Consider the following 20291-nt stretch of genomic DNA (forward strand, 5'->3'; position numbering starts at 1 on the left):
CCCACAACAAACACTCTGTGAGGTGAGTGGGGCTGAGAGACTTCAAAGAAGTGTGACTAGCCCAAGGTCACCCAGCAGCTGCATGTGGAGGAGCAGAGACGCGAACCCGGTTCCCCAGAGACCACCACTCTTAACCACTACACCACACTGCTGTATTGCTTTAACTAGTGTGTGTGTGTGTGTGTGTGTGTGTGTGTGTGTGTGTACCTGTCTGTTTACATTAGACTCTACTCCAACATTCCCCAACCTGGTGACCTTCAGATGTTTTAAACTACAGCTGCCTTCTTCCCTTTTCCATTGGCCATGCTGCCTGGAACTGATAGGCGTTGTAGTCCAACAACATCTGGAGGGCACCAGCTTGGGGAAAGCTGGTCTGTTTGGATATTGGGTATTCTCTGCTACTTTCTGTCTTCCCAGGCTCATGTGTTTTTAATTCGCTGAAATTTCAGATGATGTTGTGATGTTGTCTTCACATTTGCATTCACTTGCATTCTAGAACATTTAATTTAAAGTGTTAACAGCAACTGAAAATATAGTCATGGGTTATTTCATTTAATTAATACATTTTTTTTCAAAGAGTGAGAATTTTTGAATGTTAATGACAGGCACACATTTCAGTGTTGCTGATTATGTCAACAAGTTCAAATGCCTTTTATTTGTTTGTTTATATTATCCCCTAACAAAGTTTCCTATGTGCTTTTTGCAAGCATGTCATTGCACCTTGTTTTAAGGATCATTCATTCTTCATAAAGCACAATCGACCATTGTGGGGCTGTGGCTAATGTACAAAGATAATTATTTCACAGAATTAGGAAGCAATCCTGTGCGCAAGACCTTTAAAATAGTGTTCTCTGCTGAGTTGCCAGGTCCCAGGACTGAACTCTAGGGGCTTAGGATCCAGCCTGCCGCCCTTCTCTGGTCCTGCCCCCAGAATGCCCTTCAACTGAAACCAGGTTGAGCAAGTTACGCCAGTCTATCTTTGGCTGAGCTGGGGTCGTGGAATTAACACTGGCTGAGTGAGTTATCTGTTGCATCCTAAACTATGCATCCCAGAGCCATAAGATTGCAATCTAAGAAAGTGCAGAGTGAAGGTCAGGTCTGGCATAACTTCTAGTATTAGAGAATTCTTGATCCATCTGAGGCATCAGAATGCCATGAGCTGGCAGGACACCAAGGAAGGGGAAGGGGATTCCAGCAAGGGATGTAGCCATGATTGGTACACACTGGGGCAAGCTGAAGATGGTGAAGGGGAGGTTGGGGACATAGGATGCACTCAATGGACATGAGAGGATGTTGAAAGGGCAGCCAAAAGTACATGGGAGCCAGGGGAAGTGGACACATGACCAGAAATGGAAGTGCCCCCTTCTCTGGAACACAACAGGCTCTGTGGTGTTGTGAACAGTGCGAAGTGCACTTTAAGAGACTGAGACAGGCAGGAGAACGCAGTCCAGCTTACTAGTTGATCAGGTGAAGATAATGGGACTCATTAGGTCCAGGAGGAGGTTTGTTTTCACTCAGCTTGATTGAGCTCAGGGCAGGTGATGGCCATATGCTTCATTAAGGGTCCTGGAACCTGGCAACTCAGCAGAGCAACAGCCACACAGCTGAAGCAAGTTTTGGTGTGTTAAATAAGATTGGGAGGGGAAAAGAGAGAAGCAAGGCAGAGTCTCTTTGTCTGCTTGACCGCCTATCAAAAGGCAGAGGTAAGCAAACTGGCTATACTTCAGTTCTTTTATACAAGGGGAGGCCATTATGTTCCATCAGCCACTAGGGTATTTAATACAACATCTGTCTCTCAGCTCCTCTACACCTCAAATGTCTTGTTCAATGGCTCATTCCCCATGTTTGATGGGTTCCAGGCAAAGTTTCTCTGGTCCCTTTTACAGGTTTCAAATTGTGTTCCAAATGCAATTCTGTTTTTAGAGACAGGTGAATCCCCTCTCTCAACAAAAGCATAGCGGGCTGCCCTGAAATACTGGTTTAAGATCTCAGTCTTTGGTCTAGGGAAGGGGTTACATCCACACCTAAACAACGAGGAGTTTATCAGTTCATGGATGAACTTTGTCTGCTCAGTCTTCACCGTTGGTGGGTCACGGCTTGACTATTTTGGGAATGCCACCAGACTGTTTTAGGAATGCAATATTGGGACTGACCCTAGGACTCCCACCCTGGATCTTTGTCAGAGATGGGAACCTGGCTTTACAGTTTGACTTTGAACCTTTCTCATTGCATTCGACATGAACCTGTATTTGATAATAGGATTGCCTGACTCTTCTCTAACGTTGCCTTTGAGACTGTGGTCAGTACAACTTTTAGCTTAGTGCACATGGCAAGTGGCAAGCAGCATAGTCTATCAAGATTTACCTCAGAGTATGCCAGGCTTCAGGACACAGAGGTTAATTATGCTAATCCACTAAACCACTGTCTTTAGTGCAAAAAGGTAAATAAAGAAATTTATGAACTTTTTGTGCTTAAGATGGCTTTTCAGAATTGGTTCAGTTACAGAATTGGTTCAGAAATTCCTTCCAGTAGCACCTTAAAGACCAACTAAGTTAGTTCTTGGTATGAGCTTTCGTGTGCATGCACACTTCTTCAGATACATGTATCTGAAGAAGTGTGCATGCACACGAAAGCTCATACCAAGAACTAACTTAGTTGGTGTTTAAGGTGCTACTGGAAGGAATTTTTTCAGAATTGGTGTTGATTTTAAAGTATCCAAGATGGAGATGGCACTTCATGCCAAATCAGGAGGCACAAAAAAAAAAAAAAAAATGGAGGTATCGCTGAATTTCCTTCCTAGGGCCACCCCTACAGTAGAAGCTAGAGTGTCATGTTGGCATTTGCTGGGCTGCAGTATTGAGAAGTGGAATAGCTGGCATATTGAGTGGCTGCTGATTAGATAGCTGCAGCTTAATTTTTGCTTTCTGAGTCCCATCTTGTGAAGATGGAGATGCCCCCCCGGGGGGGGGGGGAGGCAGAGGATCAAGCTACAAACAAGATCAGACTGTATTGAAGGAAAACGCAACTGGCACAAATGAATTGAGGGAGGATTGGCATTTGGAAATAATAGAGAAAAATTAATGTTTAGAAGAACTTGTTTTTGAGAGGATGGGAACACATTTTGTTCTACTGAGTCTGTCTATTTCAATATTGTTATGCTAGAATGGTAGAATCATAGAGTTGGAGTGGACCCCATGAATCATCTAGTTCTTTTTCCTTCAGTGCAGGAATGGGCACCCATAGGGGGATTAAACCAGTGACCCTGGTATTATCAGTGCCATGTTGTAACCAACTCAGTGTGTGTCTATGTGTTCATGTATAAGAGGTCACTTTCACATAAATATACATGAGTGTTAAATTAGGATTTGGCAGGCACATTTACGGTAAATATTTTACACCTCTGATGAAATATATTTGAGGATGTGTTTGAGCATAATCGCAATCTGCTGTCTTTCTTGGGTCAAGTAATTGGCAGTATGCCAATTACTTTAATTGTGCTACTTCTTTGACACTTAAAATTGACGCTTTCTGTTGAGCCACAGTTCACTTTTTATTAACAACATAAAAATGGAAACAATGAGGAACAGTAAGAAAATGTATACATTCCCAAGTGTAGAGTTGTTTGTTACGGCATGCATAATTACTGAAAATCCAATTGAATGAGTTGAAGTCCCCTACAGACCATTCGTGCACAACATGAGGAAGGTTGGCGGGGTGTGTTCCCTGCCCCCCTCTATTAATAGAGCATTTGCATGTTCTGGCAAACATCTGAACACACATATATACTGTTCTAGGAATGTGTCTCTTTTTAAAACTATACAATTCGGTGCCTCTTGTCACTTTCAATAAGATCTCCTAGGAGAATGGAACGGAAATAATGGTAGCAAATGGTGTGTGTGTGGGGGGGAGATAGTTTTCATTCACTTCTGCCATTCATTTATCTATTTTCATTTGTTTCTCGTATAAATTAATTAGAAACTAACAGAACTGCCTTTGCTTAAATTTTCTTTAGTTTCAGAAATGCAATAGGCATGCCTTGGAGATTACAATGAAATAAATATAGTAAGCAGAAGGAGACATCTAGGGCACGTCCAACGTCAGTCCTCAGAAACCTCAAGTTGTTATCAAGGCCCACTGGTGCTGATGCCTGTTGTGGATTTGGCCCATACGTTTATCCCAGCTCATTTTTATTATTATTACTTTCTGTAGGGCCACCATTTTAAGTATCCCTCCGCAATGCTCTGCAAGAATGCTGCACCAGAGCATTATTGCAGGAAATTTACATGATTGGTGGCTACAGCTGCCTACTGCAGACTGTGGTTCTTCTACCACTACCAGTCTGGCCCCTGTGACTGCACAGTCTTTCGTATTATCACTCACTTGTAGGGTTGTGGTTTTTGGTTTTGTTTGGTTGGTTGGTTTTTTTGCATCATGATCCTTCGTTCTAGAAAATTTAACATCAACATGTTGTGAGGAAGATCTAGGCTGGTGTCACTGAACAGGTATTGGGTTTAGATATGGAAACCTCAGGTTGTAATTCTTACTTGGTCACACAGTTAGGTAGGCATGGTCACAGTACTCTTTCTCAGATGGTGAAAGTGAAGTTAAAACATGCACTTCACTTTGAGGTCCTTGGTGATGGGATAGAAAATTTTTAAAATAGCATTTATTCATCTTTGTTTTTATTTCTTAAACAGGAAATGAAATTATAGTGGGAAGAAAATATGCATCTTTTTTCACATAGAGGCATCACAAGACTAAGGTGGTAGCTGTGCTTTCAAAATGTGTGTGGTTTTTATTATTATTATTCCTGACACTCTTTTCAGCACAAGCAGAGAAAGCGTGCGTGAGAAAGAGATACTATATCAGTATATATGTCCAGTGTTCACTGACTTGAAAAAATCTAATTTTTAAAAAGCCAAGTTCTTGAACATGGAGTGCATCTTGTTGAACTAAAGGATGTAGCAACAAATATATATCAAAAACTGCTTTGTAAATAGATATCCTTGAATTCTCCAAGGTATGGAAATAAAAGCTGTGATATGCAAGCAGCATAAGTAGAAGGCATGAGCTGAATTGTCTCAGTATTTTAAGCAGCATCACAGATATAAAGATAGAAATGCTTCTTGAGGATTGCTACTGTTCATGTATGATGTGCATTTTAATTAGGAAGATGCATGTCATCTGCAATTTGTCATCTATATTGATTTTTTTTCCTGCCTGGCAATATTTGCAAGCTGATGTAAATTCAGTATTCTCTCATCATTGTTTTGTGACTCCCTTCTTGCACTCCTTTTACCGCCTTCTTGTCCAAGGTTTCCAGCTTGAGCAAAGAATCTCATTAGTAACAAAGATTTAATGCCGGAGATAGTTAAAATCTAATGTTTGTGCAGAATCCTTCTGTGTGTTGGTCTCAGTGTAAACATGCCCCTAGTGACATGTACCGTATTTTTTGCACCATAGGACACACTTTTTCCCTCCTAAAAAGCAAGGGAAAATGTGTGTGCATCCTATCGAGCGAATTCAGGGGGGGGGGAGAGGCAGGCGGGAAACGCCTGCAAGAGCTGCACACAAGCTCTGTGCGCTCTTTTGGGCTTTTTCACAGGAGGGAGAAGGGACTGACTGGCCAGGAGAAGCCATGATCTCTTTAAAGGGGTTGCGCGGCTTCTGCGGGCTTTTGCGAGAGGTGAGGGAATTCCCCCACCTCCCGCAAAAGCAGGAAGAAGGTCTGGGAGAATCGCACAGGCTGCCTGCAGCCTGTCTGCTGCTCCCAGAGCTTGGGGGGGATCATATTTTTTTCCTTGATTTCCCCCTCTGAAAACTAGGTGCGTCCTATGGTCAGGTGCGCCCTATGGTGCGAAAAATACGGCAATTGTAAAAGAGAACTATAGTTTAACCTGGATATCTGGGATTTGTAATATTAGCAGGCAGGGACATCTATTTTCATATGGCGTCACTTTTGCATAAATTGATTCATAAGTCCATTCATTCGCATTTCCACGTCATTCTGCAGTAACTGATGAAGACCTGCAATCCTGATTATATTTTTTCACCAAAATAAACATTTCTGTATGCATTTGAAAATAAAATATGTACATTTTGGTTTGATTTGCTTGTCTTCTTAAGCCGATTACTGTATATTCAAAGGTGTGTGAAAATCAAAGAATGTTATATTAACCTTGGAAGGGCAAATTGGGTTGGTTGCTTTATAACATGGACTGACTGAAGGAAGGTCCCTAATACTCAATCTATGATGGAAAATTTGAATAGAAGTGAATTTTACTTCTGCAAACTATGTATTTAGAAAAATGGGTTTGGTGTGTAAGGAAATTAGCAGACATATTCATGGAATAGGGCTTTTCTGTTTCCTTCTTCCTGTGACTTTGAAGAGTCTGCTAGTCCTGCCTTTCACTAAGCTAATCTTGTCCAACCTGTTGCCCTCTGGATGCTTCTGACTACAACTCCCTTGGGCTCAAGCCAGTATGGTCAAAGCTGGCTGTGTTTGATGGGATTTGTTGTTTAAACAGCTGATGGGCACCAGGTTGGGATGGGTTGCACTGACTGGGTCAATAGGGATTTGACCAAGCAGTGTCAAGATGGACTGACTTCCTCCTGTCACTTGTAGTATTATTTTATCCTATCGTCAAATGGAAATTAAACGGGCATTTCCATTTTGTCAGTTTCGAAATAATGTAGAGTTCAGATATTAAAGCCTGGATAAACCTTAATAGATGATGTGAAGTTTCATATTCTTCATTAACTTGGTTAATGCTTGCATAGTTTTAATTCTGTTAATGTTTAATTGTTTTTTAATGATTCCCCCTATCTTTATAGCTGTTATTATTTTATCTGTAAGCTGTGCTGAACCCCGTCAGGGAAAAATGTGGGGTATAAATTTACAATAACTATATATCTTCACTTCCTTACAATTCTATGATTCTTTAAAGTTGTAAGGGTCCCTGGGGGTCATCTACTCCAGTCCCTTACAATGCAGGAATCTCAGCTGAATCATACAGATCATGAGATGGTCACCCATCCCCTCTCTTTAAAAGAACAAATTAGATTTTCCTTCTGCTGCCCATTGCTCTGAAAACATCCAACACTTTTACTTGTTCTTTTCTGAATATCAGGTTACCTCTTGCCCTCTTCAGTGTAGAGGTTTGCAGATTCTCTCACACAGAGCCTCGAGCTCAGCAAATACTATTCACTTCAGTTGGGAGGGAAACTCTACCGCAGTTGCCTGTCCACAGAGTTGAATGGAGAAGGCTTTGCATGAATGCAAGAAGTTGCTGAATCAGAATGAATGATTATTTCATCTACTGTAGGCTGTGGATGGTTTCTGTATGAAATATTACACACTGCAATTACCGTGTTTGTTAAGATTGTCCTGGGCTCTTAACAGCAACTTCTCTGCTACACTGCGGTGAATAATATACATATATTTCCTCAAACCTCTTGTACTGATTTATGTGTCTTTAAAACTTTCTCTACAAACCACAGCAAAATCTTACTTATTTTCTTTCATTATTCTGCTCTGCTTCCACTGATGACTCTTAACTTCCTTCCAGACTGGCAATATGAGGGTAAGATAGCAAACAGTAACTTCCTGAAAATTGCTTGTCTGTTTTTACTCTGTTTAGAACTTTATTGAAATTCTGTTCAGTCACTCTAATTAGAGACTTGTGTTGCAATTAAATTTCAATTATGTTTGTTTCTGTTGTGAAGCTTTAATTATAATTTATTCCTTTTAATCATTCTTTTGTGTTATTCTTTTGGGTTAAATTACCATCACATTATCACTGTCCTGATTTCTGTTTAGCACAAGGACTTCTGTTTAGCACAACACACAATTTTAAAAGTAGCAAGTGAAAGGTACTGTTTTGTGATGTGACAAAGACTTGGTGTTTGTGTACATGACATAATTTTTTAGCAAGTAGATGCTAGCATCCTAGTAAAACAATACAGATGATGGCCTGGTTTGCATGTAAGGTGAAGCCATGGTTTATAAACTATGGATTGTATGCAACAAAGTCATTATTTGAGTGGAATAACTTATTCTTGTGCAACAGAACTTCTACTCCCTCTCCCCTGGAAACCCCCCCCCCCATATCTACTCTGGGGTTCCTTACAGCCTCTGGAGCAGATTTGGGGTTTTTTGGGGGGGGCATGGGGACAGGAGAGAGAGGGGAAATTCTGTTGTTCTGCTTATGCAATGACTCCATGGATTAATTTGGTCATCTGAACCCGGCCCAGCACCTTAACCTTGAACAAACCACTAAAAACCACAATCCATTGTTGTTTCGCAAATCTTGGTTTATGTTAACCATTGCATAGCGTTACATGTAAACCCAATCCTTGTCTGAAAGCTTTTAAAGTCAGGTACAAGAGCCTATGCTGAAACCTTGCTAAGAAAAACCATTATGTTACGAGGAGTTCACTTAATTAAGAGCTAGGTAAAATCTGGGTAAGTACTTTGGAAACTGGTCGTTCCTATTGCAGAATTATGACAAAGATTTTTCCACCATCATCATCCTCTGCGTTTTGATGTAACTTTTTATTTTCATATTTGTAGACTGCAAGTTGGCCAGGGCAGGTCCTCCAGCAACAATAGTTCCAATTGATGAAGAGAGTCGGAATGGTGAGTACGCATCAGATGCTAATAATGGGTGGAAATCAATGTCATGCAAATATGATTGTTCCCCTCTTCCCTCAAATGCTGTTGTGGGAGTTCCCTGAACCTTCCAGAGTAGATGTGGAGGAGACACAGGGGGGAGTAGAGGGACTTTCCACTAGTGCACCAGGTTAGCTGAATACAGCCTCATGCAGTTCGTTTTATTTTTCAGTCTTCAGTGAGCACTTTTTAAAAAGTTGGTGATAACAATTCACATCAACTTTTCACTGCAAAAATATTGTTGTTTTTTCTGGTTCAAATAATTAATATCTTTCTCCAATATAAATTATTTTTCTGGTGCATCCAGTAAGTTTCCAGGGGTCAGTTTTGACCAGAAATTTATCTCTCCCTTAGAGAATCCAGGGTAAAAACTAAAAAATCTCAGGGGTAAGGGGCCAGAATCAATTGAAAAGCTATTTTGTGAATACCTTGAGAAGTTTTGCCATTTGCTTTGTTGTCCCACCACCACAACCATCAGATTCCATACTATAGACAGGTGTGTCTTTACTTGACTGGCCAAGGCATATCTCTGCATAGTCAGTTCTCACAAGGCTCCATCCCTGATCTATCTAGCACTACCTCCTAACTCCAAGTCTATATATCAGGCTTCCTCAACCATGGCCCTCCAGATGTTTTTGGCCTACAACTCCCATGATCCCTAGGTAGCAGGACCAGTGGTCAGGGATGATGGGAATTGTAGTCTCAAAACATTTGGAGGGCCGAGGTTGAGGAAGCCTGCTATATATCCTATGGTCTGGAGGGAGAGGATGGTGATAATGATGATAATTACCATCATTTCCCACACCTGGAATTTTTTTTTTATTTTTTTTTTGAAGAAGAAGGTGGTATGAAGCCTACTTCTTCCTGAAACAAGTGTTCAAATTTCCCTACCCTTGCAAATTAACTGAAGTGGCCTTTTCCACCAACTTTCCTCTGAAGGGTGGTGAAACAAGCAGCATACGCCACTGCCTTTTAAACAACATTCTGAACTCCATTACCTTGTAGCAATATGAGTAGTGAGGAGTGGGGACTAGTGAAAGATTTATTGTGATGCTTAGTAAGTTGTGGGTCTATGTGTATGCTAAAATTTACGATTAACTCACTCCTTGTGGTGGCATCCTGGAAGTGATACAACATGATGCAGTGTGTTCATTTGTACCAAACTTTGAAAGCCAATTATTTGGCTTCAGATTGCCTGGCCAGGCTATGGAGTCCCTAATAGCTAAAAGAGCTGGAAGTTTAATCTCATTTTGCCCCAAGGAGTTTAAGATCCAGTGCTGTTTGATGCTTCTGTGTGGTGTGAACTATTGCTGAAGCCTCTGGCGGCATGGCTTTTAACAATACACCGTTCTTTCTTCCTGTCTCTATCTTCTTGCGCACTTGTCCACGAAAGTCATGAAAGGCTAGACGAGAAGGAAATGAAATTGCACAGATAGCTTTGCCTTGACTGACAACAGCTGCACCAGAAAGCCACAGCTCTCTCTCTCTCACACATATATCCGTACACTTTTTTTTAAGCATATTGTACTACAAAATGAGAGTTGGCACAAAAAGCAACAAGAGTGCATCTGTTATTAAATAAGCACCATTGTGTTTGCTAACCAAAGTAAAATATAATTTGCTGCTGCTTGCTTCAAGTCAAATTTATGATTTCATCTCTCATATTCATTAATGCTGTAGTAAAGGTATTTGCCATAAGCATTTTCCATCTGGTAAATGCAAATATACTAAATGTTAATGAAGATATTTCTGTCTGAATGGTGTTCCTTTCACCCAGAGTGTAGTTGATTTTTTTCTTTCCTTATTGCTGCCAAAAAGCAGTCATTTATTGCAATTATCTCTTTTTGCTTAAGGATCATGCCAGTGTGTTGTCAGTTACTGGCACATAAGAAGGGTTGTGTAGGTTTGTAATGCTGTTTTTTTATATTAAAAAAGGTCCCCATGTTTCGTTTAAAGAAGATGCAAAAGAAAATAGACATTTGCAAATACTTTGGATGTAAAACAAATGCTGAAATGTACTTCCGTTTCTTATCTGAATGAATCATAGCCGTCTGCTTCCCTAATGAGACAGAATGCTGTTTTAAAAGTGCTGGATATGTCTCAGAAACAAACTCCAGGTGAAGTACACATACCTGCAGTGTGCCACTTGAGACTGCATCCATGGTTATTATGTGATAGTCCCATTTATTCTAATGGAATTTTTTTCATATGCTTTGTTACTGATGGGTGAGGTTCATATTTTATATTTAGAGTCTACACATTTGGAGTGCCCACACACCAACTCTGTGCAGAAATTTTGATAAATGCAGAGAACGTGGAGGCAGGGCTAGTAGCCATCAGCCTAATTCCCCCCACCCAGCTTGTCTACAGCAGGGAGATAATTGGATATGGGCAGCTTAAGCCTTATTGAAGTACTTGTTCTTTTGTTGTTGTTGTTTAGTCGTTTAGTCGTGTCCGACACTCCGTGACCCCATGGACCAGAGCACGCTAGGCACCCCTGTCTTCTAGAATGGGTGGTGGTGGCGGCTGGGAAGCTCCAATGCTAGCCAGGGGTCACTGCCAGCCACCACCAACACTCCTTCTGAAGCAAATAAATACTTAAAAAACAGGGGCCCTAAGTTTCAACAGAGTAGCAATACAAAGAAGGCACATTAAAGAAGAAAAGTCTAATGTCACGTAATATGCATTCCTGGAAATGAATGGTGCTTCTGAGCTTTCTCAGAAATGTACCTTGGTGCTGCAAAGGGTAGGATTAATAATTATCTAAATTAGGAAACAGGAATCAGGAAACAGAATCAGGAAACAGAAAAACAGAAATTGTGTGGTCTGTAGTCAACATTTGCAGCTGGAGAGCAAAGTTTGGGATCACCTTCCTTTCCCCTTTAAAATTCCATTTTTTTTAATTAAAAGTCATGAACTGATTATGAGGATAGGAAGGTGCATTGCAGATATCACAAGCATTAGCTGTATTGACCCAACTTAACTCAGAACAGACACATTGAAATAAATGGGCCTTAGTTAGTCCTGACTATTTCCCCCTCCCCCAGTGGTTTGAGTAACAGTTAGCTGACTACAACCCTGTGTTTCCTTCGGTCCCCCCCCCCCCCCCACATTCATGCTGAACTACCTTAAGTCTCCACAGAAGCTCTGGAGGAAAGTGGAAAGCCTCAGGCTGGGAGTGGTGAATATAGCCATTCAGACCTATCTGTTTGGGCCTCAGGACTCTCCTTCAGCCATCCCACTATCTCCCACCACACCCTTCACTGGCCTGGCTGAGTGCTTTAGCCTGGCCAGAACGTGATAATGCTTCCTGTCTTCTGCATGGTGAAGTGTGCATGGAAACCACTGACTTCCACATAACTGGAATAAGTGTACAAAGGAAAAAGTCACATACACTATTCTCACCACTTTTGTCTCTGCCCCATTCACTACCGGAATGCTAACCCCAGAAGACTACCCATCAAGTTGAAAAAATTTCCCCAGTCCAACTCTAGAGGGGAAAATGTAAATTTCTTTGGCGAGTCATAGCATAACTATCAACTTAAAATAGTATGTTTATCTTCACCCTGAAACAATCAGATAAACATTTCGAAATGCAGTCTCTTCAGCTACTTTAAAGTGGCATTTATGTCAACTCTTTTTCTGTAAGATAAAATAAACTCGGCAAATGCTTTTCTCGCTTAAGTTACTTGAGCAAAAACATATAAGCAAGAAAAAATGGGCAAACTGCTAAAATGGTTTCGTTGGTTTAATTTCATTGGGTTACCATATTTCAAAAAGTAAAAACCAGGACAACCCGAAAGTTGTTGAGTTCTTCCCGCCTTTGGAACTCTGGTAATGTCTGGGAAAATCCAGACGTATGACAGCCTTAAATTTCAATCAGTTGACATAATCATGTGAACAATTTATCCTACTTCCCTACAACTGTTAAGTCTTCCTACAGTGTATTCAACATACAGTATGGGAAATTATGTGTTTCTAATTCCCCCCCGTTTACTCCTCCCCTTAAAAAAATAATTAATTAAGGTACCTTACATCCAAACTGGGGAACTGTGACTTAAGGTCTAAGTACAAATTGGGATGTAAAAGCAGGTTCAAGCATGTACATTTAAATAGCTGATGTTACAGCATAAGGTTTCCATATGTTGCAGGCTCTCTATGGAATGAAACCCCCAAAGCAAGGTGATAGCAAATGGCCAAACTGCGTTTCCTGATCTTACACTGTCACAGAGGATAAAATATTGGTTCAGAAATTAATGTACTTTCCATTAGGTACCAGGGTACCAGGGGCTCTTCTTAATGTTCTACCTGAGGCACCTGAAGAGTTTGTGATTCCCTGATTGCTACTATATTGCAGGGGAGCCAGGAGGGCAGTGCCAGCCATTCTACCTGAGGCTGCAAAAGCAAATCAGTGTTAATTCATGTTAACTAACATAAGACATCCATGTGCCTTTTGCAGTACCTTGTTGTAAATCACTTTGCTGTGCTTGTTGTTTATTAATACATTCAATCACTTGGACTAAGATTACCAGATGTCCCTGTTTCCCGGGGACAGTCCCCGGATTTACAAATCAGTCCCCATACAAAATCCATTGAAGTTGAAAAGTGCCCCCGGATTCATTGAAAAAAATCTGGTAACCTTAACTTGGACTGCAAGTCTGGGAGCAAGGAAGCCTAATAGGAATGAGATGGAATGATTGCTAACTGGCTATTTGATATTCATCAAAAATGTTCTAGCTTCAATGATCACAACTTAAGTCTCAGGAGCAATGTCTCAACTGGCTGAAGGCTGAATTTGGAAGGTTCTCTTAAAGCATCATTTTCTTACCACAAACAGGGGAGTGGAGAGGATTTAAAGCTAAGTTAAGTAGTAGGGTGATACTTGTGATCTAGTGAACTAGCAGCTCAGATGGATAAGATTACTCATACAATTCTGCCAAGCCCTCAAGTATCTAGTAAAAAAAAATGAAAAACTTTGCCCCATTATGGTTTAGGGGTTGAATGGCATAACACTGGAGCAGCTTTCAAGCATGCCTTTAAAAATATTGGAACAGAATCCAAACAACCTGAACATCTTATCTGTAAACTCATACAAGCTACTTCTTGTTTTGCATTAGAAAACATTTTTGAGCTTCAAAGCATGTTCCTTACTTTCTCTTGAAGGCAATAGACACAAATGCATTATTCATAAATAAGTCAGTAAAGACTTCAACTATTTATATGATAATTGATGGTAGCAGTAAGAATATGAGAATATAAATAGTCCTCAGCACAAATAAATGCCTTTTCTGCAGGTGTGCTACCAGACTTATTGTTTATGTCAGAGATATTTCAAGATTGTGATACTTTTGGGAAGGAGGAGGTAGCGTGATATTTCAACTTTACTGTGTGCTAGTCAGTCAAAGTAGGCCAAATGAAATGTAATACATTGAGATATATCCCTTTACAGATTTATAAATATATCACTTTTTGAAACAGGTGTTTTTATATACATACTTCTGAAGTTTTGTCATGTACTAGGGAAATTAATTCTCTATCTTTACAAACTTTTTTCCTTTAGCAAGATCATACATTAGACAGCATTTAGAATACCTTTGTTTTGCTCAAAGTAGATGAGTGTGCAAAGTAGATTTATACGATGGCTTTCTGTAGTAAGGTTCCAGATGTCCGACTTTATAGAAGAGCAATTGTCAGGAAACTATGAGGGATGGGAAAATAATTGATTCTTTCTGGGGAACCTATGTCCTTTCATCTGAAAGAGAGACATCAAATTGCCAATTGCCCTTGGAAACAACAGTAAGAAAATGACTACCTAAAAGATATTGAGACAGCAGCAGCAAGTAGAGCAACTAACCAATCAGCTCCTCTGTCCATTCACCTGTCTGTATGCTGAGAGGTTCCTAGCTTTATATACTAATTGAGAAGGGCAGCGGAAGGATTAGCAGCACTTACAGTTCTGACTGACAGGAAGCTTAAAATACAGAGATTCTGCCCCAAGAAAGAATGACGATAGAGTGTATGCAAAGGGAAAGAATGGTAGGGGGGAAAATTGGCTGGCATTAATTAATCCACACCATCACCGGCAGCTCTTCCTGATGGACATATTCCACTACATAGTCCCAGCATTTGGTTGACATCTTCCTAAGATGTCCATGGTAATGGGATATAGCAGAACATGTGGAATGAAAAGATGGGGACACAGGGCTGAGGTAAGGGAGGAGAAGTGGCCAAGTGAAAGAAGGAGGGTACCATCTGGAAAAGGAAGCTAGAAGGACTAACTCATCCATTAATCAATGGCCCCTCTTTATAATCACTGTAGCATACATATTCCCACCATTTGGTGGACATCTGCCAGTGTTTATGACAATTTTTTACTTAATTTTTACTTAATTTTTAGTTGGATTATAATATTGACCCAATTAAGAGAAAACTGTTACATATTAAAAATTGCAATCATTGTATATATGCTATTATATTGTAAATAGTTTTGGGATGCTTTATGGGAAGCAATTCACAAATGAAAATAAATAAATAACAGCAACAAGCAGTGCACAAGGAAGAAGTAGAATTCCCTTGATACTAATATGACTGTGTTATACAGCAATGTATAATTGGCAGCGGTACTGCTGTTTCAAAACTGGCGCAATCTGTGAAACTGGATGCCAGATGCCAGATACTTGCTAAATAAATGTAGTATACATACTCCCCATACATATTCGCCCACAATATTTCCCAACCCTACAACTATCACCACACCACCCAGCCACAAGAATTAGCTGGCCATCCTTGGGTACGCAGTGTGTCAAGCTTGTATATCTGTATACAAGCTTATGCTGAATTGCAAGATGTAATTTTGCATTGCTTGTGTGTATTGCAAATCCTTTGTTATAACTTCAAAAAGCCCTATAATAATTCAGAATATAAAATGTTTTGCTGTTTTTTCACTACCAGAGGTTAACTTGATTTTCCTTTAATAACCTTGATACAAAAAAATAGAAAAATTTACAAACTCTAAATAAATTGTTTCCTTTTATCAATCTTTTGCTCCCTCTACACACAAAACCACCTGCTAGTCGTTAGCTGTAACTAACATAAGACTCTAGCTTTTGGCAGGCATCTTTGAGTTCTTTTAGTTATGATGAAGAAGTGAACTGTCTGTTGGCTAAAAAGAACAACCCTTTGATTTGATTAGGAATGTTGGGTAACTGGCACAGCTGCCTTTGGTGTCTACAACTTGAATGGAAAATAGGCAAAGGGGTGCCAGTAACCATTTAATATGTGCTTTTTCTTTCCAATATTATATCTTCTAAAATAAGGGCTCTGTTCTTCAATAGTTCACCAGTTTGCTTTATTAACTCCATATCTCCTTTTACACTTCTTTGAAATATCCAGATAATACAACTGTTTCCTCCTGCTGTAATTAGTGCCTCTGATGGTTTCTCTATATTTTAAAATAAGAAAGGTGCCCACTATCTTTCATCATATCCTCTTTAACTCCTAATAAATTTTCCTGCTTTGTATCACCACATGCACCGGATATGTATTTATACAAAAGACCTGAAGAAACAGAAGAAATTATCTACCAGGCAGACAATAGCTTACTCTTTCTTTCCAATTATTTTACTTCTCTCCACCCCTCAAGATATGTCAAACTCAGTATTCTCAATTGTGAACTGATTTATTCTCCCAAGTATTCCTCTTCTTAATTTCACTCACAATATTACATTACCTTCCACCCTGTTGAACAGACAGGAATCCTCGGCTTTAATCTTTCATGCTTTCTCTTCTTTGCTCCCCAGTCACCAAAGCTGTCCCCCTTTCTCCATCCCATCAACTTTTTACTCAGGATCTTGCTCTAGGGATCTCCTGTCTTAACTGCTATAACCTTTTGACTTCTTTTGCCTCCTCTCAGTAATCTCAGCTCTGTCTAGAACTTGGCTACCAAACCCATCCACAAATTCCTACTAGGGATAAGAGAGAAAATCAATTTCAGTTCACATTTAAAGGCAAACCTACTTAATACTCTCTCTCTCTCCAAAACAATGTGCAAATTGAAATGAAGCCAATCCGTGACCAAGAAAAAGAGACGGTGAAAGAAGACTGGAAGAAATTTAAAGAATAACTTAAGAACTGTTGTAAAATTAATGAGTGCTAAAATGTCAAGGGAAATGAGAAAATATAGAATTACAGCTGTAATTGACTAAGTATGAGAAGAAGCTAAAAAAAAGAAAAGAAAATGAGCAATTAGTTAATTGGAGTGAGGGGTTGTTGAAGAAACTTTAAAACAGGGATGCAGAAAAGGGGAGGTAAGGGGAAGTCTGGGAAGTAAGGTCTATGAAAAAGAGGTTTTGAAATTATACATGTTTATATGTTTTTGTTTGTCTATGTATTGTGTGTTGTTTTGTTCTTTAATTTGTGTTGCAAAATCAATAAAAATTATTATAAAAAAATAAAAAAAAGGAAATGAAGCCACCCTTTGAAATCCATACTTCTCTGAATTTTGTAATGTGGCCCTCCAGTCGAATAATATGTACAAAAATTAATATACTATGGTAAAATGTGCATATAAAAGGATATATTAATGCAAATAACATGAAAACCCATGATTTGCAAAATAGATATTACAAATGTGTGTTTTAGGAGAAATTTGCACTAACCACTGATGAATTTTCATGCGAACTTTTTAATTATTATTTAAATCACAAACTGATGTGGAAATGTGGAGAAACTCAATTTAAGATTGGGGGAGAAATGAGAAAAACAGAAACTAAAATCAACAGATTGGCCCATCTTCAATCCCTACACAAATGAAGGAATTTCCACTCTTGCACAAATGTAGAATTGGAAGGGATCCAAGCTACCACAGCTGTCCTTCCCCATCGCATCCTGCTGTCATCACAATGTACCTCTGTCCATAACTTTTACCCTCCAGTTCTGTGACTCTGAATCCCATGAAGGTCTCTGTCTTAAAACAGCATCCTTTCTTCCTCAATGTCTCTTATGGTAGAAGAACATATTTGTGGTGCCACATCACCCTTCTAGCAAACCCCTTTCTAGTAACCCATCTCTATCATTAAGGTTTTTTGGCTTAAATCCTAAATCCTCATCCTTACCTCAAATGAAGCCTAAGCACATTTAACTGCCTCTTTCTAGGTTCATTTCTGGTTGCCCTTGTCATTCCTGAGGGAAGCAATGCGCTCCCAAGGCACCAGTGCAGATCCCAGGAGTGGGATCTTGGTGGCACACCTGATTTATATACATATAGGCTATGTATAAAGGGAACCGGGTGGTGCTGTGGTCTAAACCACAGAGCCTAGGGCTTGCCGATCGGAAGGTTGGCAGTTCGAATCCCCACAATGGGGTGAACTCCCATTGCTTGGTCCCAGCTCCTGCCAACCTAGCACTTCGAAAGCACGTCAAAGTGCAAGTAGATAAATAGGAACCACTCCGATGGGAAGGTAAATGGTGTTTCCGTGCTCTTCTCTGGTTCGCCAGAAGCGGCTTAGTCATGCTGGCCTCATGACCTGGAAAAGCTGTCTGCAGACAAACGTCGGCTCCCTTGGCCTCTGGAGCAAGATGAGCGCCACAACCCCAGAGTCATTCACAACTGGACTTAACCGCCAGGGGTCCTTTACCTTTTTTTTTTTAGGCTTGGTATAAAGGTGTCAGGAATGAGCCAGCTCAAAGCGAAGGTTTGCAGCCAACTGCAGAAAGCAGCCAAGAACAGGGAGGCTTTGATGTTAGTCAGGCAGGAGAGAGCCAGCAGCTGCAGACTTTGGTTCTTCCTGACCTTGATGAGCCAGATGATAAGGCAGTAGCTGAGAGCAGGCTGGAACACAGCCGAAGCTCGCCAGAAACACAATCAGGCATGAACAAACCCCTCTCAGACCTGGAAGAGGTTGGAGCTGAGGTTGGGGTGAAATCTCCTCATCCTCCCTCATTTCATCCAACCATTTCAAGAATCTTAAACATAACTGCAATTTACATATACACTCCAAAAGCTGTTCTCTGCTTACAACCTCTGTTAACACATCTGCAGGTATCTCTCTCCCCCTTTATCTAAGACACTTTTATCACATCATTAAACAGTCATTGCAACACTCTGTGTTCATTAGGAAAGAGTTAAATCATAAACCTCAATCTGTAGTTCACACAGATCGGAAGCAATACAAGAGACATCAGGGTCATAAGTTCAATATCTGTGGTGATGCCAGAAGAACTCTTCAGAAGGGTCAGCTTGAGTAATGGTGCCGGAGGCTTCGTTAGAGCTATCCGGAGCTATCTGTTTTTGCAATAAATCCTCCTTTTTAATTATCTACGCTTACGCTATTGACTGTTTGGCTCCGAAGCGCCCTCTCCGATTGCATGAAGCCCGGAGAGCTCTGTGGTTTTCCACGGATCTGAGGGCAATGAAACAATCGTTGAGACGGCTAGAGCGCTGGTGGCGGATAACTCATTCTGAATCTGACCGGACACGGGTTAGAGCTCAACGTCGAGCCTACCAAGTGGCGATAGCGACGGCGAAGAAGACTTTCTTCACCGCCTCTATTGCATCTGCAGAAAACAGCAGCAGGAGACTCTTTCAGGTGGTTCGCAATTTAGCGGAACCACCTGTAACATCGGGGCCCAGTACGGGCCACATGTTCTCCTGCAATGATTTTGCAAATTTTTTTGCAGATAAAATCGCTCAGATTCGGGAAGAAGTAGACTCCACCGTGGGAGCAGGGCCGGGGCGGGAGAGTGCTAGAGTCCTGTCTGGTCAAGTTGTGTGGGATCAATTTCAATCTGTTACCTCCGAGGATGTGGACAGGCTGCTTGGACGAGTGAAGCCAACCACCTGTCTCCTGGATCCTTGCCCATCCTGGCTTATAAAAGCTAGCCGGGAAGGACTGGGCGATGGGCTTCGTGGGGTGGTGAATGCTTCCCTCCGTGAGGGAGCCTTCCCAGACCCGCTGAAAGAGGCGGTTATTAAACCGCTTCTTAAAAAACCATCTTTAGATGCGGCCACGATGGCCAATTATCGCCCAGTCTCAAACCTTCCATTCTTGGGCAAGGTGATTGAGCGAGTGGTTGCTGAACAACTCCAGGCACGCCTGGAAGAAGTGGACCATTTGGATCCCTTCCAGTCGGGATTCAGGCCTCATCATGGGACTGAAACTGCCCTGGTCGCACTGGTTGATGATCTCCGGCGGGCTAGGGACAAAGGTGAGAGCTGTTTCCTAGTTCTGCTGGATCTCTCAGCGGCGTTTGATACCATCGACCATGACATCCTTCTGGACCGTCTTGAGGGGCTGGGAGCTGGGGGCACTGTCATACAGTGGTTCCGCTCCTTCCTCCTGGGCCGTGTTCAGAAAGTGGTGGTGGGGGATGAGTGTTCAGACCCCTGGCCGCTCACTTGTGGGGTGCCTCAGGGTTCTGTCCTCTCCCCCATGCTTTTCAACATCTACATGCAGCCGCTGGGAGGGATCATCAGGAGGTTTGGGCTGGGTGTTCATCAGTATGCAGATGATACCCAGCTCTACCTCTCTTTTAAATCAGAACCAGTGAAGGCGGTAAAGGTCCTGTGTGAGTGTCTGGAAGCGGTTGGGGGATGGATGGCGGCTAACAGATTGAGGTTGAA

At 41.1% G+C, this 20291-nt stretch overlaps 1 protein-coding gene across 25 annotated transcripts in view; it reads left to right on the forward strand.

Moving 5' to 3' along the window:
* PCDH15 (protocadherin related 15) overlaps positions 1–20291 on the forward strand; it is a 649118-nt gene that overhangs the window by 366410 nt on the left and 262417 nt on the right. For 16 of the 25 annotated variants that reach the window (XR_014564822.1, XM_083740648.1, XM_083740659.1 and 13 more), the window contains 2 exons: positions 7569–7583; positions 8573–8638. Coding sequence is in view for 24 of the 25 variants with exons in the window: in XM_083740648.1 (XP_083596774.1) it covers positions 7569–7583; positions 8573–8638 (81 nt within the window). In the remaining variant the exon portion in view is untranslated. The remainder of the gene's footprint in view (positions 1–7568; positions 7584–8572; positions 8639–20291) is intronic. The other 9 variants (XM_083740649.1, XM_083740651.1, XM_083740650.1 and 6 more) reach the window with 1 other exon arrangement.

The sequence above is a fragment of the Podarcis gaigeae genome (genome assembly GCF_964106915.1).
Source record: "Podarcis gaigeae genome assembly, chromosome: 5".
In the NCBI taxonomy this organism is placed as follows: domain Eukaryota; kingdom Metazoa; phylum Chordata; class Lepidosauria; order Squamata; family Lacertidae; genus Podarcis; species Podarcis gaigeae.